This window comes from Apteryx mantelli, chromosome 4 (assembly GCF_036417845.1).
Source record: "Apteryx mantelli isolate bAptMan1 chromosome 4, bAptMan1.hap1, whole genome shotgun sequence".
Taxonomy (NCBI): Eukaryota; Metazoa; Chordata; class Aves; order Apterygiformes; family Apterygidae; genus Apteryx; species Apteryx mantelli.
The window spans coordinates 29,964,168-29,983,634 of record NC_089981.1 but is presented as its reverse complement, the minus strand read 5'-3'; the positions used below and the strand labels follow the sequence as shown (position 1 = coordinate 29,983,634).

The 19,467-nt window shown below is 35.0% G+C and overlaps 1 protein-coding gene across 8 annotated transcripts in view; it reads left to right on the top strand.

Moving 5' to 3' along the window:
• Nucleotides 1-19,467, top strand: part of IRAG1 (inositol 1,4,5-triphosphate receptor associated 1) — an 85,058-nt gene that overhangs the window by 24,982 nt on the left and 40,609 nt on the right. For 6 of the 8 annotated variants that reach the window (XR_010884077.1, XM_067296126.1, XM_013957913.2 and 3 more), the window contains exons 4-6: nt 8,208-8,396; nt 15,385-15,453; nt 16,145-16,245. Coding sequence is in view for 7 of the 8 variants with exons in the window: in XM_067296126.1 (XP_067152227.1) it covers nt 8,328-8,396; nt 15,385-15,453; nt 16,145-16,245 (239 nt within the window). In the remaining variant the exon portion in view is untranslated. Of the gene's footprint in view, nt 1-3,630; nt 3,668-8,207; nt 8,397-15,384; nt 15,454-16,144; nt 16,246-19,467 lie in introns of those variants that run through there. The other 2 variants (XM_013957914.2, XM_067296129.1) reach the window with 2 other exon arrangements.

Here is a 19,467-nt window from a genome sequence, read left to right as displayed (position 1 = left end):
ACCCAAAACAAGGGAAAGAATTGTTGAAAATGATAACAGGAAATATGGTTAGGAGGGATTAGTTGCAATTAAAATGCAGGAGGCATATCTAAAAGCTTCTGGACTGTAAGATTTGTTAGGCAGTTAAGAGTATTTCACAGCCTAATCTGACACTGGGTATGCTCGTGCAGTAAGTTATTCATGTGTGGCAAAGGTTTGTTATGTGGCTTGCAGAGACAATTTCCTGTGAGGTAAAGGATCTCCCATGTTTCAAATCTTAAATCTCTACCTAGTTCAATGTTGAATAAAAATTTGAGCATTAACCTTTAGTAAGCCCTAAGAAATATGTAGGTGGCTTTGACTGTTATGTTTGAAAGAGTGATCATGTGGCTTCACATTCACTTCCATTTCTTCCACTTTGTGAAGAAGCTGTCTTGCTGTTGAGCTATGAAACATGCAGGGGTAGTTGGAGAGCAGTAATAAAACAAAACGGGCTGTGTGGACAGGGAAGAAAGGAAAGGAGGGAGATGCATGTGGTGTTTTCTCTTGTGCCACAGAGTCCTCGGTTGTATTCATTTTAAAGTTCCGTACTTTGGAGATAAAATCTTAAAAGTGACCCTGGAAACAGCTGCCAGTTAAATTCCTGTAACTCTAGTTTCTGCTGGACCCAAACCATTGAGTGAGGGGAAACAGATGGAAAAAGGCTTTAGGATCTGAGTCACTGAGGAAGTACCACTGTCCTTTTGGGTCTCATGCCCCTGTTGTCCCCAGCGTGGGGAATGGAGAATGTCTGCTTCTTGCGATGGCAAGATTAGGGAGAAGTCTCTGCTCTAAGAACCTCGCAGACATTTTCTGTCCCATAGCTCTCTCTGGCTCTTCTTTCCATACGAGGACTGAGTCTAGGATCTTAGGTACATACTTAACCTGATAAAATTATATTGCTGGAGTTTTGTCTTAAACTGATTAGTTCAAAGAAAAACTCAGAATGAATAGAACCTATCAATGAAGCAGAATGTAATTTTTGTGAACTCGTACACAATTCCTGCATCCATTTGCTTTCAAAGGGAGGTAACACTACTTGCGGCCTAATTTCCTTTAAATTCTTTTTAGTGCTAAATAAAAACAAACAGAAAACAAGGACTTTGCTCCCAGAACTAAGTCATTCATAAAAGTTTGATTCATGCAATATTAACTCCTAATTGCCCAAAAGAAGCGAAGTCCAGAAACTTTAAGGCTGTTTAAGGGACACTTTCCTTAAAAGAAAATCCCACCTTTTTTCTGCCTGGGTTTATTGGTCTAAGATGCAAGTGAAGTGCTGGCCCTCAGTATTTTTAAAACTTTATATCTTTTGTTTGCTTGCTGATTGTCTTCAGCATAAGTTTCAACCTAAAATTCTTGTAAAAAATAAAAAAAGATTGCAAGCCCCTCCTCAGATTGCTTTACTGCAAGATAGTTAAACCTAAACACTGATCACTAACAAAACAGAAATTATATAAATATTGCTAAAACAAGATAAAGCTGACTGATACTCTTTCATTGCAAAAACATTGTTTGCAGATACAATTGCAGTCTTTAAACTTTCATTTAGCTATGTTAAAATAGTTGTTGACTGTGTGTGAAATCAGTGTCCAATTGATTTTTCTTTTTTTTAATGGATAAGAAAAAAGTCTAAAGCTGAGATCAAAATGAATCCTACTGGAGTCATGTATAACAACTGCCAGAAAACATTATCCGTGAAACTCTGTGGGAATTAGTTATTAGATTTCTTTAAACTCTCATATAAGATTTTAGATACATGACCAAGTGCCTTGTTGTTGGAGTTGGTCTTGTTGGTAATGGACATAGCATCAACCTCCCCCTTCCCTCCCCCCCTTTATTTTTTTTGTCTCAGCAGAGACTTATACCATAATTAGACATCAGTAGAGGTATTCTCCTGATTGCTCCAAATCAGATCAGGCTGGACATATATCAGGGGAACATTTTGTGAAGCTTATATTTGACTTGCTCAATGTTGTATTTATTTTATAAGTAGTTATTCCAGCATTGTCCACCACTTTCTGCTTGTCATAACTTTTCCTTTCTCTTGTTTAACCATATTAAGTTTTATGTGTTCCTGAGCAATGAGGAAAACAGGAAGTAGAAAGGCAGATTCTTTCCTGTCGTGCAACTTCGTAAAGTAAGTCCCATGTGTGTAGCTTGTGGTCTTGAGAAAGACTATACCCATTAAGTTTGAGATACAAGTTTGTTAGAAGATGGGGACGTTTGCTGTATTCTTCTTGCGTTTTTGTTAGTTTCCTTCTTTGTGTTCTTCTGTACTTTTTATATTTGTATTTCCCAATTTTTTTAGGGTATAAGACAAGGCCAAAAAAGATAAATGGATTAAATTGAGCTAAAATGTCAAATATTAGAATGTTTTATGTTTAAAATATTATTGTGGCAAAATTATTCAAATTTATCTCTTGTCTCTGAGATTGCAACTTTTGAAGGGTTCTGATTGTCTAGAAATATCATTTAAATTGCTCTGGAGGTAATCACAATACTTCTCAGGATAAAAGCTGAGACACTTTGCATTCATATACTAATTACACTCACTTTGCATGCCCCAGTAGTATTTTTCTGTATCTTGTAAATAGGAACACCACTTAATCTGTCTTCCAGACTCTACCTTGTATAGTTGTATGGATGTTAATGTGGGCAGAACTTGGATCATTAACGTTATCACACAGCGTGTTTTGTATTAGTCCTGAGACTACAACCATGTGTTTTGGTAAACTATGATTGAAGCAGTTTCTTAATATCTTGTGAACTTAAGCATTAATTTAATATGAGAAACCAACTTCTTATTGTAAAAATTAGATGCAGTAAAAAGCAGCTGTAGTTATTTTATCTATGTTGCAGACAATAAAGTGTCTCACAGTTTCCATGTAGTATCTTTTGTTATGTAGGGCAAGAATGTAAATGAGTCAACTTTAACTGCATTTTTTTCTTTTCCAGTGGATGTTTTTATTATACAAATTTTTTGAAGTCCCAGTGCAGGATCTTAAAGGTCCTCTAAGACATTCTGAATCTGGTTTTATGGGTTTTAAAAATTTTTGAGATACCCAAAGTATGCCAGCAAATTATGTTTATGCATTTTAAATATTATAACAATGCTTTGTGTTTGAAAAGCTTATTATATGGTACAAAACATAGGAAAAAGACCTTGTTTTGCTCACATTTTGTTTGAATGAAATAACAGTGTTTCTTAAGTAACGCAGAATTACAAAATCTAATTGAAAATGCTCTGTGAACTTCATATGCTTTTACATCTATACAAAGGGAGGGTAAAAAGCTTCTTTTCTAACATTTTACACCCACTTTGCAGGACAACAAAGAAAGAATCACAAAAAGCAGCTCAAAATTCTTCATTTCAGCTGTGTTCATAATGAGTATGCAACTTCCATTGCTGACAAATGAGAGTTGCTTGACTTCGCTGGAGGCAGTATGAGGTCAAGAAATTTTACTGAAATGCCTTCTTAACTGTTTATTTCTGTGTGCGCTTGCTCGCGCGCTCTCTCTCTCTCTTTTTTTTTTTGATATGATTTGACAGAGCATTTGAGGTCAGCTGTCAAACTAGCAGTGGAGATGGAGTAAGGCACCTTTATTCTAAGCCTTTGCTAATACAGTGCTCGGCTGTGACTCAGAGAGGGTAAGTTAACTGATTATACTTAGCTTTCTGTGCTATGGTAAAATGAGTTGCAGAGAGAACAGCCTGAAAGCCAAGGGCCTCTGAATACTTTTCCCTTTTATGGAATAGAGCTCCTAGATCACCATTTCCTGGAGATTGTACTCTAAGCCTACACAGTGGTAGAAGAAAGTTCTCTGCATTCACTGATCTATATCTGACTACAAATTTGAGCTCAGGAGATCTTTTCTTTTTTTTTCCTAACTATTTTAAGCAGTAAGTTTACAATAACAGACCAAAGCATTAAAAAGCACTATATGCTCTCTTTTTTTCATTCTTTCTTTACATCGTCTCATTTTAGTGTGGGAATAAGTAGAATCTGGTGAATAGGATAAGGTGGGGGGGGGTTCTAACTCATTTTGTAGGTGCAAAAGGCTCTTGCAGACTAAGGTTCTAGTTCTTCACCCACATTCATTCCTCTTGTGATAGTTGAGTTAGGAATCTCTGCAAATATTTAATTTTAAACGGTAATTTTGAAGATCTTGCAATTTTGAAAAGAGTGGAATTGTTTTGGGGATCATATACTCTGATAAAATATCACAGTAATGTCATGACAGACTTCTATAGGATAGAAGTAGGTCAGACAGAGTTTGATCAATGCCTAACACAAGTGAAGAGAGAATCTTCCACTTGCTGTAGTAACTAGGGCACTAAGATGTTCTCATGCACCTTGGCTGTTTCTAAAGTGAAGATATATTTTCTTATCTATCCTTTCAATATCTTCAGGGACAATAATTCCAGTTGTTTCAGCTGGTATCTCACTCTATTACATGTATTGTTAACCTATCATTTTCTTCTTTGGCTGAAACATGGTTATGCTTATGGAAAGGAGGTAAAACTGACAAAGTTAATTGAGGCAAGATTTCAAAGGCTGCTCAGCTGGCAGGAGAACCAGGCTATAACCAGGATAATCATGTTCTTTACACTTTGGCTCAGGGTTCAATAAGCTTATAAGCTGTTTTTGCAGATAGAAGTGTGGAACAGGTTTCAAGGCTGTATTGCTCCTTCCTAATGCTCTACTGAAGGGGAAAAAATGAATATTCCAGGGAAATGAATTTTTCAGAGACATTTCTTTCTTTATCTGTATCTCATAGATGCAGGAAGAAAACTTTTCTAGTTCTTGTTAAAATTTTCTGATGATGCCCTCCTTTTCTGTATGTTTTGACTCTCGCTGACACTTACTAGGGCTATTTTCATTGCCCGGTCAATCAGCCGTGAGGTCACTAGCAATGGTGCAAGAGTATTGCTTCAGTAGTATCTTGTTGTTCCTCCTTTCTAAACCTTCCCCTTTCCTACTTGTATCACAAAGCAGTAATTGATGCAGAAAATGACAGAACTCCTTATCGCACAGTGTGAATTCTCCATTGGCTATATCCATTTGCATTTACTAGCTGTGATGTTTTTGCTGTGTAGGCAGTGCAAGATCAGTAGGTCAGATCCTTTAGTGACTCTTTCTTCAAGAACCCTACACAGGTTAAAAATAAGTTTTTATATTGAAATATAGTCATTCAGGAATCCTAATTCATATAGTCATGAATTAAACTATTTGCTTATATATTTTGTTAAAATACTAATAAGCAGTAGCCCTTGTTTTGATGCCCCAGCAGACTGCAGCAGTATAGTCAAGGATATGCAAACAGTGCATTTGTTTCAGAACATGAACAATCATTTTGCTGCTCCAGTAGAGCCCTGAACACTGGGTTTGTGGGGAGAGGTATTGGGAACAAAAGGAAGGTCAAAAGAAGAAATTTTCCTTCTGATCAGCACCACAGATTTTTGGAAGTGTTTCCTGTTTGTAAGATGGCTCTGTAAGGAAGTTGGAGTAAGGTCCTAATTGTGTCAGAGACTGGCTGAACTCAGTCCTCTCCAAATCTGGGTATTGCTAAGGTGGCATAAGTTCATCTTTCTACCCTCCATTCTCTCTTGGCTGTACTTTCTGTGCCACATCTCTAAGACAACACGGCTCAGGATTTATCCCTTTCTATTCTTAGATAAGCCTGTTTTTTGGGAGTTTTTTTTGGTTTTTCTTTTAAAATTTTTGTTTTGTTTTTTCAATCTGAAAAGTGAACTGAACCTTGATGTGCTTAATGGCTTTTTCTTGTTTCAATATGACTTGCATTACTTTAAGTTTAGAATGTATTAGGCACTCAACTAAGGCAGGGAATCAAGTACTTAGATACAATAGCCTGTACAGCACCACATAGGACTCAACAAATACACTTTGAACATGGCTTGAAACATTCCTGATTTTTCAGGGCCAGTGTTCTGTTGAGTTGAGCCTATCAGAACCAGTGTAACTTCATAAAGCAATCACTAATGGGTTACATAGACATCCAAATTTATATCTTCTCTTTTGCTTTGTTTTTGGTTGAATTTATTATGTTCTTGCAAAGTCAGAAATTGCTTTGGATGCCAGAAATTTGTTACAGAGATGAAAAGCAAATCCTTGTCACTTTCTGAGTTACCTTGGCTGTGTCTCATCTTCATGTGATTTTAATAGTTGGTAACTGCTGTTTGATACAAAAATACTTTACTGTTGAAACACATAGAGGTTTAATATTACCATTATTTGCCTGATCTCTGTGGGTTCACTAAAATATATGTACCCATAAATGTCTATTTTGCTCATATTAGGGATTTAAAAAATATTTTGCCCTAATAAACATTTTAAAATCTTGTTTTTATTTATGGAATACTTTCTCTACTTTTATTTGAAGTCAGAGATGGGTAAAATCATGATACAAATGTGAGCTTCCACTTAAGTCAGTAGAGCTAAAATTTCACCTTTAATATGTTCAATATGTGTGCAAAAACTTGAAACGTGGGATCTACCTACAATGATTAGCATACCCTGAAGTTACATTCACTGTGGGAAAAGTGAAAGATCCTTATCTTGGTCTTCATAATCAGATCATTTCTTTTGTACCTTTTCTATTGTCCTTATTAAAGAACTTCAGCAGAATTATTATTTTTAAACACACTAACACTTGCACAGAGATGTCATTTTTACACTCTGTTAATTCTGCATTAATTTTCATATGAGGAGGCCTTATTTATGACTCTTCTAACAAAAGACAAAATACAGTTTCCAGTATAATGTGAAATAGATCTAATAAAAGCATTGGTCTTAGCTGCTACTGTAGCCCAAAATTTTGCAGATCCCTGTAGGTTTTATAAGTTCTGTGAAAGCTGAGGCAAGGAACCTGTCACTACTCAGGAGGCTTCAGTATTCCTGGTGACTTTTTCTTTCTTTTTTTATTTTTATTTTTTAAATCAACCTGAGTGTTATGACAATTTTAATTGTCAGCCTGGATAAACAAACATGTTCCTGAATAAATTTCCCTGCCCTTTCCTGAAATGGAAGGTAGAACTTCAGAAGATCAATCTTACAACTCTGTCAAAGGCCTTGAACTTTAAATCATTTCCTGATCACCGCATTTTTGCCCCATCCATCTTGATTTCCCAAATAAGAAAACAGTAAAGATGAGATTAGTAATTCAGATTTGGGAGAAGATAACATGTTTTGGATTTTGAACATGTGCTTGTTGGATATATTTGTCTCCTTGGCCCACTATTGAAGTTGTTACTATGTTAGTGAGTGACTAAATCTCCATACTGTGAACCAGTTGCCAATGAACTGTAAAGTGAATATAATTATATATCTTGCTAGTACAACCAGGAACTGTGTAGCAAATTGTCTCTGATAACCACATTATTAGTTTTCTGTAGGCACAACCAATTTTTTCTAAGCACTGTTCCTTAACTGTCCAGTAGGTGTCACAGTAAGTCTTTTAATACATGTGCTGTAACTATAAAGAAGAATACTTAGTATCTTTCATCTTCAAACTGCCTTATAGGCTTTAATGCTTATAATATTTTTGTGAAGGCAATAGCTAAAGTTGATGCAAATAACAAGAATTACCTCTGCTAATTGGCAGTGAATTTTTGCTATTCAGTCATTACTGCTATTTTGCTTTGAAAGTGTCCTGTACAGTGTTGTCTTATGGGGACATGCACCAAGAACCTGTTTGTAAAGTCTTTGCACAATTCACCTAGGCCTTGTTCTGGCTCAAAGGAAGAGTGCCACCATCTGAGCTGCCAGTTTTGCTCCTAGAGTTTTTTCCTCCTTTGAGATCTGAGATCATAGTCTGTAGCATTAGGGCTGTGTTAGTTGCTAAAAGGCATATTATGGATATCCAGGATGCTCTTTCCTTTTAGAGGATTTTAGAGAAGGTAGTTTAAGCACAGCTGAAACAGTCATAGTAACTAAAAAGACCCTGTAAAATGGAGGGAAGGGGTGGGAATAGCAAGCAAGGAAGCCTGTCCTTTTAAAATGCACTTACTAAGTTATACTTGATCTTCAAAGCTTTAGTTAATAAAACTCAAGACGCTTTTTTTTTTTTAATTTTAAAACTTAGTACTGTTTGTTGTTATAAAGTGATCTCAATGTTAGAACATAGATTATTAAATGGACTTGATTTTGTATTTTTGGCATCTAACACAGTGTGTGGATCACAAGGCCTCTCAGCACTTATCCCTTCAGGCTAACTTGAAACAGACTTTCTCAGCAGTGCATGGTCGTGTCAGTCCACATTGCAGTACAACGTGTTTCACGCTGTCCACCATGCCAACACTACCTGCAGACGAGGCACAACCAAAAGAGGCACAACATACCAATTCTACTCCAGCCAAAGTAAGCAATCTTAAAAATATGTATTTTATTGATACTTATGCTGCAAACCTGAGGCTGAAACCTGTTTGTGTATATTTAGCAGTTTGTGAATAGTACTGGCCATTGCTATGTATTGTTCTGTTTTGATTAACTGGTGAAGGTATGAATGATCTTTTGTTGATATTCTTAGAATTCTTCAAATTTTTTTTAGAGTAAGGAATGAGAACTGAAGTTTTTGAAGCAACTGTTTATCAGTGTGTTCTGGAGGCTTATGTTCTGAACCATTTATTTTAAAGATGTCCAAAAATGTCCTTTGTGATGTTATTCCAAAAACTTTAACCTATGGGAAAAGAACTTAGTCTTGTACTTCACTGTAGTCTTAAAATATCTAGTGTTGCCTTCACAGATATAAAAGATGCTATCTAATTTATGTGTGTGTAAAGATGGAAATCATCTTGTTTTTCAGTCTTTCTCAGTACTTTATTTGCCCCGGTAGTAACTGCACATATAATAGAACTATAAAGAGTGCAGATGGGTGCTCTCCAGACACATTTGTCGCTTTGCTACACTAGTTTAACATGTTGCATATGCATGTTTATAAGTATTTGCAGATAAATTATAAAATCGAATAAGTGATGATAGTTCTTCCTTTTGAATAATTTATAATGCTGATTTAAAAAAAAGTAATTTTATGTTTTAATAATTTTTTAAAATGTATTGTTTGCTTAGCTGAACCAAAGACCTTACTATGATTACAAAATCACAGGTCATCTAGATCATCCTGTTTTGTGCAACCTGGCATAAAGAAGGAGAGGATTTATAATCTGGCACATCCTCCGTTAGAAATGTATCGCTGTCACTGGACTTGAGGACACTGTATTCTACACTCTGGGTGAAAACATCCGCTACTTTAACATTGTAGGAAAATATTGTCAGCAGCGAACCCAACATTGATTTATCATGTGTTCCATTAAATTGCACACTGTGCTGAGTGTTAGTTTCCTGGCTGAAGATAAACACCCCAGATGGATGCAAGTTTACCAGACTATTAGTTGAGAACATATATTGGGTCAAGACAATTATTTTTACACACACATGTGAAAAATGTGTTTGAGAGTACAAAAGATTTGCTGGGCAAAGCATACCAGAAGAGACAAAAATGTGAAAAGCTAGCAGAACCTAAGCCTGGGCGTACTTGTTGAATGGGAGAAATGCAACATTCCAACTACCTATTATTAAAAAAATAAAAATAAAAAAAATAAAAACCAACACATTATACAGGCCTTTTAGAGGTAGGTCTGAAATAAACCACAACAATGTGATAGTTCATGAATGAGTTAACTGTGCAAAATTTTTATTTATTTATTTATTTTTTTAAGATAAATATTATTTTTAGGCACAAAATAACAGTGGAAGGATTTTAACCAACACACTACTCAAGAGCCTGCCTAAGTACTTAAGATAAGGGTTGCAACTAGCCAGCACTCTGCAAATTTGATCTTGGACATACCTGTTACCACTCCTGGGTCTTGGTGCAGGCTGAATTCTACAGCATGATTAGGTAATAGCTGAAATTGGTAAATGAAGTAGTTCTGTACTGCTCTAGTAATGAAAACTTCTATAAAGTCAATTTTAATTAGGGCTCAAAATAAAGAGCAAAAGGCTTTAATTAAGAGCTCTCCTCACTTAACATTGTGAAATGAGGAGTTGCAAGCCAGGAGAAGGCTTCAGAAGGAGCTAACAACTGGATACTTGTTTCCAGGACATATTCTTTTCTGCCACTAAACAAAACTTTCCAAGTTTGGAATCTCATCTGCAGTGCTGTCCGTCTAACAAGTTCCTCATCCTGTTTCAGGAGATGGTCCCCCACCTTTCCCTTGCATGCAAACAAATGCACACACATCCCCAAAACACTTTCGGGAGAAACAGAATGAACTGTTCACTTTAAGTATCTCTTACATGATGGAAAACCAGGACTGTGTTTCTTTTATTCATTTTGAGAAAGAAAATCTGGTTTCCCATTTCAGTTTTTCTTGCAGCAGCTTTTGTTGAGCATTCCGGCTAACTCTAAACAATGTTCACCAAAATATTAGTTAATTCTGTGTTCTGGAGGGAAGTGAATGTAAAATTCCTATTGACGTTGGTGTGAGAGCAGTCAGCCTAATTCAAAGCACTTTAACCCCTTGTTTGGAATGTCATGTGAATTAAGAGTATGTAGTTGAACTCAGTTTGTATGCTGTCCTGTTACATTTCCAGTAACTACTGAACACTTTAGAAATGTTTCATATAAAATGATTTCTCCCAGCATAAATCAGATGTCACCTTTAATCATTTCCATATTTTTATTTATGAGGTTTTATTTTACTGCAGTGGAATTATCAGCTTTTGCTGATATCCTTAATAATTTATTTTAGGTTTTTAGTATTAAGAAACAATTTCTATAGTTGTGATGAGTACCTGCAGCCAAGGAAATTAGATCCTTACCACTTATGTTAGAAGACTTATAGTGTCCCATTAGCTATCTTACATTTTTAGAATTGGTTGTGAGCTACCATCATCCCCTCTTTTTGAATCAAAATCCCTTTTCTATTTCCAGCTTCCTCCTCTCTCTGTGTCCTGAACACTATTTTACTAGCTCTTTTGCTCTTTTGACATTGAGGAGAAGTCTGACTCAGGCACTCGTAATTCTTCTCTTACGCTGCTTATTCCATCATTTAAGTTTCTGCATTTCTTTTTTGACTATTTCTTATTCCAATTTGTATTTTACTTTTATCAAATCACTGTGTTACCTATTCTGTTTTTAAGGAAATGTCCCATATTTATTTTGCTTGTTCTTCTTTCAGTTACAACTAAATACAGTTACAACTGCATTTCATTATCTTTCTTGCTAAATTCTCAGCCCAGCACTTCTCTTAAACATTTAAAATTAAGCTTATCTAAACCTCATCTCTCAAAAGACTGTTCCTAGACACACAAATTTTTCTGAGGCCTTTCATGCAAGTGTCTGTTTTGGGCCAAATTTGATCTGAAGTTCAGTCAGAATTTTTTACTAATTTCCAATGAGGCCAGGTGGCAGAGGACTTTTTGTTCAACACTTTAAAGAACTCAGGTGGCGTATAGCAAGCTTTATCATCTGACTCTCCTGGTACGGTAGCCTTATTAGCAGAGGTGCATTTTTTCCATTACTGTTCAAATTCATCCAAATTTGCCTGGGTGCTAAGACTTCTAAAAACACATTCTCTATGTGCTTAGTGAGGACTTGCTAGAGCTTAATGGATAAAATCTGCAAATCCCATCCTCTGGGAGCATCCTTGAGCCTCTTGGATCTCCCATTACAGACCAAATTGCATATGCTATCTTCACAGAGAAAACTGAGCATGTCCATGCCTTCACAAGACTAGATTGCACATGATCATCTTTGCAGAGCATCTGAATAAATTCCCAACCTGAGCTATAGAGCTGGAGTTGATTTTTCTCTAAATTTTTAAGGGAGAATAACTTGGATAAAAAAACAGGGAGCAGACTGGGAGGGGACAGACAGTGGTCTTAGGAGATGAGACAGCTGTTGGGGATAGCTAAATGAGCAGATTTGTCTGGAAGCTAGTATGGAGAGGGCAGAATATGGATAGGCAATGGGAGGGTGTTGGAAGTTAGGAAGGGGGAGACAGAGAAGACAGGGTACATGGGAGGATATGAAAAAGGTTACAAATACATTGAACAAGGAATCCAGAAATGATGGTGAGAATGAGAATCAGCTGGTCAAAGCATCTTTACAAGGATACATGATTGGTGGAAATGTAACACTGAAAAACAAGGTATAAATTGAGAAGAAAGAGGCTGGACTATAAGGTTATTTTGGGGTTAGAGACAGGGTCAGGTTGGAGGGAGGGAAGCCAGTGGCATCGAGGTTGTGAGTTGGGTGGGGAGGAGTTGTTGGGAGGTGAGGGGAAAGAGCAGAAAAGTCTGGGCATGGAGCATAGTCTCATTACTGGCTCCAGAGGAAAGCCAAGGATCTGAGAGTTGTCATTATCAAACAAGTGTCTGTGAAAGTGGTTAACAATTTTTCGTCTGTTATAATGACCGATTTAGAGGACGACAGTGCTTTCAGTAGACTGGTAGACATCTGTAAATCTTAAGGATATCTTTGTGAAAGTAAATCTGATATAACAGAATGGTAATCTTTTAACAATTTTTGAAGAATCATTTTGTTTTGTTTAGAAATTCTCTTCAAAAGGTACTGTCGATTATTGGTAAAGATGAAGCATTGAAAGCTTAGGAAATGCTAGAATGAATGTTTCCTTAACTGTGATTGCCCTGCCTCATTTACTTCATGCCTTTCAAATCTATAAATAAGACATTTCTACAAACCTTATTCTATACACAAACCTGATTCTTTGCCAAAGATGTAGGTGATCATGTCTTTAAAGATTTCATTGTGACTGTATTTAAAGAGGGCAAAATCACATTCTATAGGCAAATCTTGTACTGTTTACTGATATTTTAGTGTTTAGTTTTTCAAGTTTAGTAATATTCTTTTACTATGGCTTTGTATGTGTGCTGCCCTATAAACTTCTGTATATTTTAAAATCCGTATAAATGACCATATACTTCCTTTCTGCCTTGTAAGTATACAGACATATTTACAGTTCCAAACTGTGTTTTATGTCCGTTGTAGTATTTTCTAGATTTAGGTTTTATACATATAAACATGGAAACTACTCTAACAAACATTCTTTGACTGTCCTACTAGATGTTTGCCTATAGTTGAGACATACCTCTGGAGCACACAAAGGATGAAGTTAATCTTGCTTTTGACATAATCTGTTAATGCCATTTTTTCTGTTAAAACTTGGTGATACAGGTTAGGCAAGATGCATCAAGAGAACGCAGTGAAATAGCGGGGCAGGGGAACCTGTATGCCTCACATACCGTATGTTCTCTGAGTTCAGACCTAGTTAGGAAACATACTGCTTGTTAAAGTATTACTACTGTCTCATCCTCTTGCAGATATACAACTGGGAGAAAGCATAAGCTTCCAGTTAGAGCTTCTGTTCCAATATCTGCGTGTATTTGTCTGAATGCTTTGTAGAGTATAAAGATTTCTCTTGTTTCATGCCAGCTGGCCTTGCAAAGAACTTCATGCTCTGTCTCCTCTTCTCATATATACAAATGTACCACAGGGGATTTGGACAATAGAGAAGCATGAGTTTTCAGCCCCGTAAAAGCGGAACTATAGCTGCTGACCAAGATTACTGTAATATATCTGATCTAAACTAATCTGTAATACAGTCTTTTTTTTTTTTTTTTAAGAGTTTTTTTAAGTCCTAAAAATGGAGTTGAATGACTTTTAGTCTGATGTTCTTATGTCATTCAAAAGCTTTTACTCTTTGGCAATCATGAGATTAGTATAAGCAACGTGCATGTGCACTCAGCTACTTGGCCCTATAAGCATGACAGTCACCTGAATTTTTGTCATTGATTGTTAGGCCAGAAAAATGCTTTGATGCTCACTGTCATTGTCAAGAACACTACTAAATATTGCTTTGAAACTGTTATAATACCGTATTAACTGTGTACTTGTATCCCATAATAAAGTTTCTACATTTTAACATTTTTTTTCCAAATATTACAGGGATATTTTTCTTAAATTTAAAATCTTCATATTATTTTCTACATGTGTTTCGTATTCTCCTCTCCTATGATTAGCAATGTGAACTTACCCAGGAATGTCTTGGGAGAATCATGAGGGTACAATTGTGGAGCTGCTTGGAGTGCATTTATTTATTTTAGTACAAATTTCTATTTAAACAGAATCAAGAATCCTAAATCAGATGTCCTAGCCAAAATATATTTTATTTGCATTTAAGAGGAAGAAGGATTATGCTATATACTTTAATTTTATTGCATACTCAGAATTCTCTGAATTAAAAATAAACTCTGGCACTTGGAGAAATGTTGCAAAGTTGTGTTGTACCTGATGGCTAATGGCTATGTGACTGATAATGTCTTTCTATATATCTATATAACTTCATTTCAGTTTAAACTCTTGATCAGTTGTTTGTGTAACAAGCCCTATGATTACACTAATTTCCCCACGTCATATTAGATGAGTGAAACAAAATTATTTATTGATAACTTTTGTTTGAAAGAATTTAAACTTTTATTGTGAAATTTCTCTACTCTAAAGCATTGACCTATTAAACTTTGAACAATTATATGCTTCATTCCTTAAATGCCTAAATCAGTGCATTTATAAGAGCTTTTATGACCTGTATCTCATATTAAATAGTACTAAATTAACTAAATTTTTATTCTAAATTTATTATACTTGTGGCAAACTTCTCATGGGTAAAATTTCTTCTTATTGCTTAAAAGCTGTAAGTGCGATCAGAAGCAAATACTATTTCAAGAAAAGCAAAATGATGTTTATAGCAGTTGAACATATGTGGATTTGTGCCATGGATAGCAAACCTGCTCTTTTAGAAAATTGAGAAGTATTGAGAATCAAACTTTATCTAAACCAATGCCAACTGAAGTAAAAACTTCTTATGGAACTTTGGGAAGTAGTTTGAATGAAAATTTTAACTCAAAACTCTCATTGTACATACCAGTGCCCAGAAGAAGCAACTGGGATGTGAGGACTTGCAAATTATTCTGTAAATTTTACAAGCTGTGATTGATGGGAGTCCCCTGCTGCTTCTGGGAAGTTTTCCTTCCAGATATAAATACCAACACTGCTATGATGTGTTCTATTTATCTCATGTTTTTCTTCTTAAGAAAAATAAAATTGCCACTTTTAAAAGGTGCCCCCCCCATAATTTTATGAGAATCACTTTCTTCCACTTCTTGACTTACTGTAAATATCAGGGTGCTTATGTAACCTTTCAATGGTTCAAGGGGTGGCTATTTATGGATCTGAATATAGTAAAAAGGGGTAAAAGTCAACATTTTTTGACTACGTATGAGAAATCCACAGGTCTTTATTCCAGCTTGATGTATCTTCATTTAGGATATCTCACAGGAAGCAGATTACTGCTCTTCAGCTGATTGGCATTACCATGATGGAGTCCGCACCAAGGTGTGGAATTAAGTTCTCAAATTTTTTTTTTTTTTTAAGAAGAGAGAATAAGCATGAATTGATATTCAGTGACAGTTCTTTTTGTCATTTAAAAATTATGTTGCATTTTATTTAAATATTGCAGCTAGGTTTTTCCGATTAATGTAAAAAAGTAGGAAACTAACCATATAATTATTTTCTGCATCTTTGTATAGTGCATATACATTTAACCGTGCACTTATTCAAGCATTCATTACACACCAGTGCTATTTAGAGGTTTGTGTGCCTAATTCAGCCCTCTTTTATACATGGTTCTTTTTTGTTCTTGCATGCATTCAGCTCTTATTAGTTCAGTAAGTATTATACGTGTATTTCAGTAGAAGAATGGGCTACTATGTGAAAAATCCATTTCGGTGGGTACCTTTCTAAATTTTGCCTGGAAGTTGCATGCTTTTTGAATTTAGCCTGCATGCATTAAACCTTTGTAAAGAAAATGGATAGTCCAGGTATCCATCATTTCTTTTTAACAGTTTAAGTATAGGCTTCTGATTCATATTTGTTTTATCATAGAAAAGCTTATTCTCATTGAGTTCAATCATTTTTTCTTTTAGCTAAATTGAGAAATACATGTTATTTTCCACACAGAGCATAAATATTCAGTGTTTTGAATTGCTGTTTAACTACATTTTTATATTTGTCGTAAATCATTCAGGACACTACTGTTGAAGTGACAACACGCAGTAGACCTTCTATTGTTCTTCCAGAGAATGCTGTTACGCCAGATGTAGAAATTGATAAAAATCTGGTTAACAGGTACTACATCATACATTACCAATCTATGCATAGATTGTACAGTAATTCCAGGAGCTGTGTTTTGAAGAATCTGCTTTGAAATATACATCATATTAAAATATTGCTCTATTTGTAACTAGATCATACTGTGTTTGCAATTTGATGATGATTTTTGTATGCAGGAAAGTGGGGTGATAGGAGTATAATTCATATTAAAAGAATAGTTTTGTATATAGCTCTAATCCTGCCATCCTAACTCAGTATTCTTTAAATTTACATTAAGTTTTCTAAACTTTCAGAATAGCATAATTTGAATTTGAAACTAAAACAAAAATATAAATTAAATTTTTGCCTAATTTGGATCAAAAGGTATAATTTTTGAAATCCATTCTTCTGTTAGCAAATCAGGTCTGGTGAGGCCTGGTGAGGAAAAAATTGCTTGGTCAAATCCTTTTGTAGGTATATAATGGTGCATGATACAGTTTTATGTCACTGCAAGGACAACTGAGTCCTTGTATGGCGCACATTAGGCAATGCATACTCTCCTTCTTTCCAGATTTTATCCTTTACCTGGACCTAGTCTATAAGCAACTGAAAAAACAAACAAACAAACAAGGCAAAACAAAAATGCAATTGTCTTCCTGGAGTACAACCCCAATGCAAATTTTTTCAGTTTAGTACCCAGTATCCCAATGTTTCGTTGTTTGGTCTACTAATTACCTGTATACTAATAGTGCTGACTTTAATCTTGTAAATATTTCCACTGAAACAGTAAGAACTTTGGCTGGTTTAGAGTTAATTAATGCCTGTAAGATAAATAGTACTTTTTTTTTTTTTTAATACTAGAGAGAGAGATTCCTCAAGGTATACTCACCCATCAGTGTTGACTCTCACAAATGGGCATATAATATGTGCAAAGATTGTGTATCGCATTCCCTTCTTGAACTAAAGAACTAGCTCTATTACTATCTTATTCTTATTACAATATTTTCAGCATCATGCTGAAAAATATATCTATTGTAGCAGTAGTTTTTGCAGTCTGTTGTAATGGTTTTGTCTATTGCAAGGATAGTGCAGCAGCAAACTCTTTTGTTCTTACAAACAATCTATTTGCATGATGCTTAAATTACTAAAGTGTTTTTTAATTAAGAAAGGAAGTGTGTTTTTTGCGGAAAGATGCACTTGCAGCATATGACAATTTGTATAGTAAGGCTTATTTGTGAGGCAAGTGAATTTCCAAAGGAGAAAAATTATTGTATTAATGTATTATAAATGTATTAAAAATACATTGCAAGTTTTACTAATGGCTTTTGCAAGTATTTTTTTTTATGCTTTGTATTTTATAGTCTTATGAACTGCTGAAAATGCTTCTTAACTTCTTTTGACAAGTTTAGTATATTATATTATAACTTTCAGAGTAAAACTACCTTTTGGTCTTGTACGTATTGGTGTTGACTTAAAACACATACTGTCTTAATAACTTAAGCTGCTACTGGTGAAGCTATTGTTATTGAGTATGGTTTCTTTACCTACAAAAATTGTAGGTAATCCAGTATTGCTGGCTAATTTTTTTTTTTTGGTTTCATAGGACAATGTTCTCAGGTATTAGAACATCATTATATTATTAGCCAGCATCTTTAAAATTTTCTTCTAAAGCCAATTCAGATCTGCTCACTTTAAAAGAAGTGCTGAGTTGAAAGCATTGGAAATTGAATTCCTGGGCTTTTTTCTACAAAAAAAAAAAAGAGAGAGAGAAGTTTAGGCTGCTTTTGCTGACCTCCTCTTTTCCTTCCTCCCTGTATCTGCTCTGACTGCTGAACAAGTTCTAGAGATTGGATTTAATTTATTTTAAATTTGTTTAGTGTTACTGTTTCAGTGAAGTTGCAAAATATACTTCTGTAGTGCTTGGAAACTTGGATAGGACAGCATTCCAGGATCTTGTCAAACAAACTAGTTATCAGTGAAAATTTAAGTAGGTAATGTTTCTAAGCTAGAGAGTTGGAAGAACAAAGTATGTAACCCTTAAATAGTATAGTACAGTCACTTTCCAAGCAGAAGTTTGGGTCCATTCAGGCAGACAAGGCAAGAATACCACCTTAAGATTAAGCATATGTGAAAGAAAACTGGAATGGAAGTAGTAGTTGCTTGAATTTGAATGCTTGCATTTTCAGTTGAATTAGGTTATTTTCAGTCTTCTGATAAAGCGTATTTTTTCATCTAGGATTTCTAATTCATAGACCTGCCATTAGGCTTAAAACATGGGAAAGACTAACCAGAAAGTATTAATCAAAATCCATACTATAATTTTCATTGTATTTTGAAATGTACTTCTCTACACTTCAGGAGTGTTTAAAAGTCAAAATTATAACACAGTCCTTTAGAAGCAGCATTATTTGCTAGATCAGCATTTAATTTTCAGCAGCAATTTGAGACTTTCACCTGATTTTGAATCTAGAAAGTTCCCATGTTGCTATTGACAGCGATCTCTGTTAAAAAAATGAGTGTCAATGCAGTAGGCTAAGAAATTTTTTCAATCATAAAACGTAGTCTAGGAAGCACTAACATTTTAGGTAGACTAAAGACTATTTTTTGTAATGTACCATATTTACATGAATTTTAAGTCATGATAATGAACTGAAAAATTGTAGTTCTAGTCAGAAACTGGAAGCTTGCAGTATATGAAGTTTTCAGCAAAAGTCAAAACTTCTTACATTTGAGAGCAACTTCTGCAATTTGCTATTTTCTTGTTTTCTCAGTTGTTTGAAGATGAGAGCAATTGCACCAAAACAAATGTTTATATTGGCTAAATCCAGTCCCCAGAAAATGGGAATTAGTTTTAACTGGATCATATTTTAATGAAAGATACCTAGTTTATGCATGAAAAGTTCACATCATAGGGGAGGGGAATTCTTGCCTAAGTAGTTAAAAAATTATAAAATATTAATGAAAAAAGGAATTTGCTTTTTTTATACAATAGGCAGTGCAAACTTCTCTCTCACTTACTTTAGAGTCCAAAGCCTCCTTTTTAATTTAGGACAACAGTGAACTATTAAACTCTTCCCTTTCTGGGAAATAAAGAGTGAAAGGTGGCAGTTATTTTAGTTTTTATATTACACTCTCCCAAAAACATTCCAACAGATTTTTGAAAGTTCATTTCTTTTTGATCAAGGACAAGTGCTTTCTCTTTTCATATTAAATGTGTATAGAGGAGTTGAGTGTTGCTTTCATTTTCTTTTTTGTGGC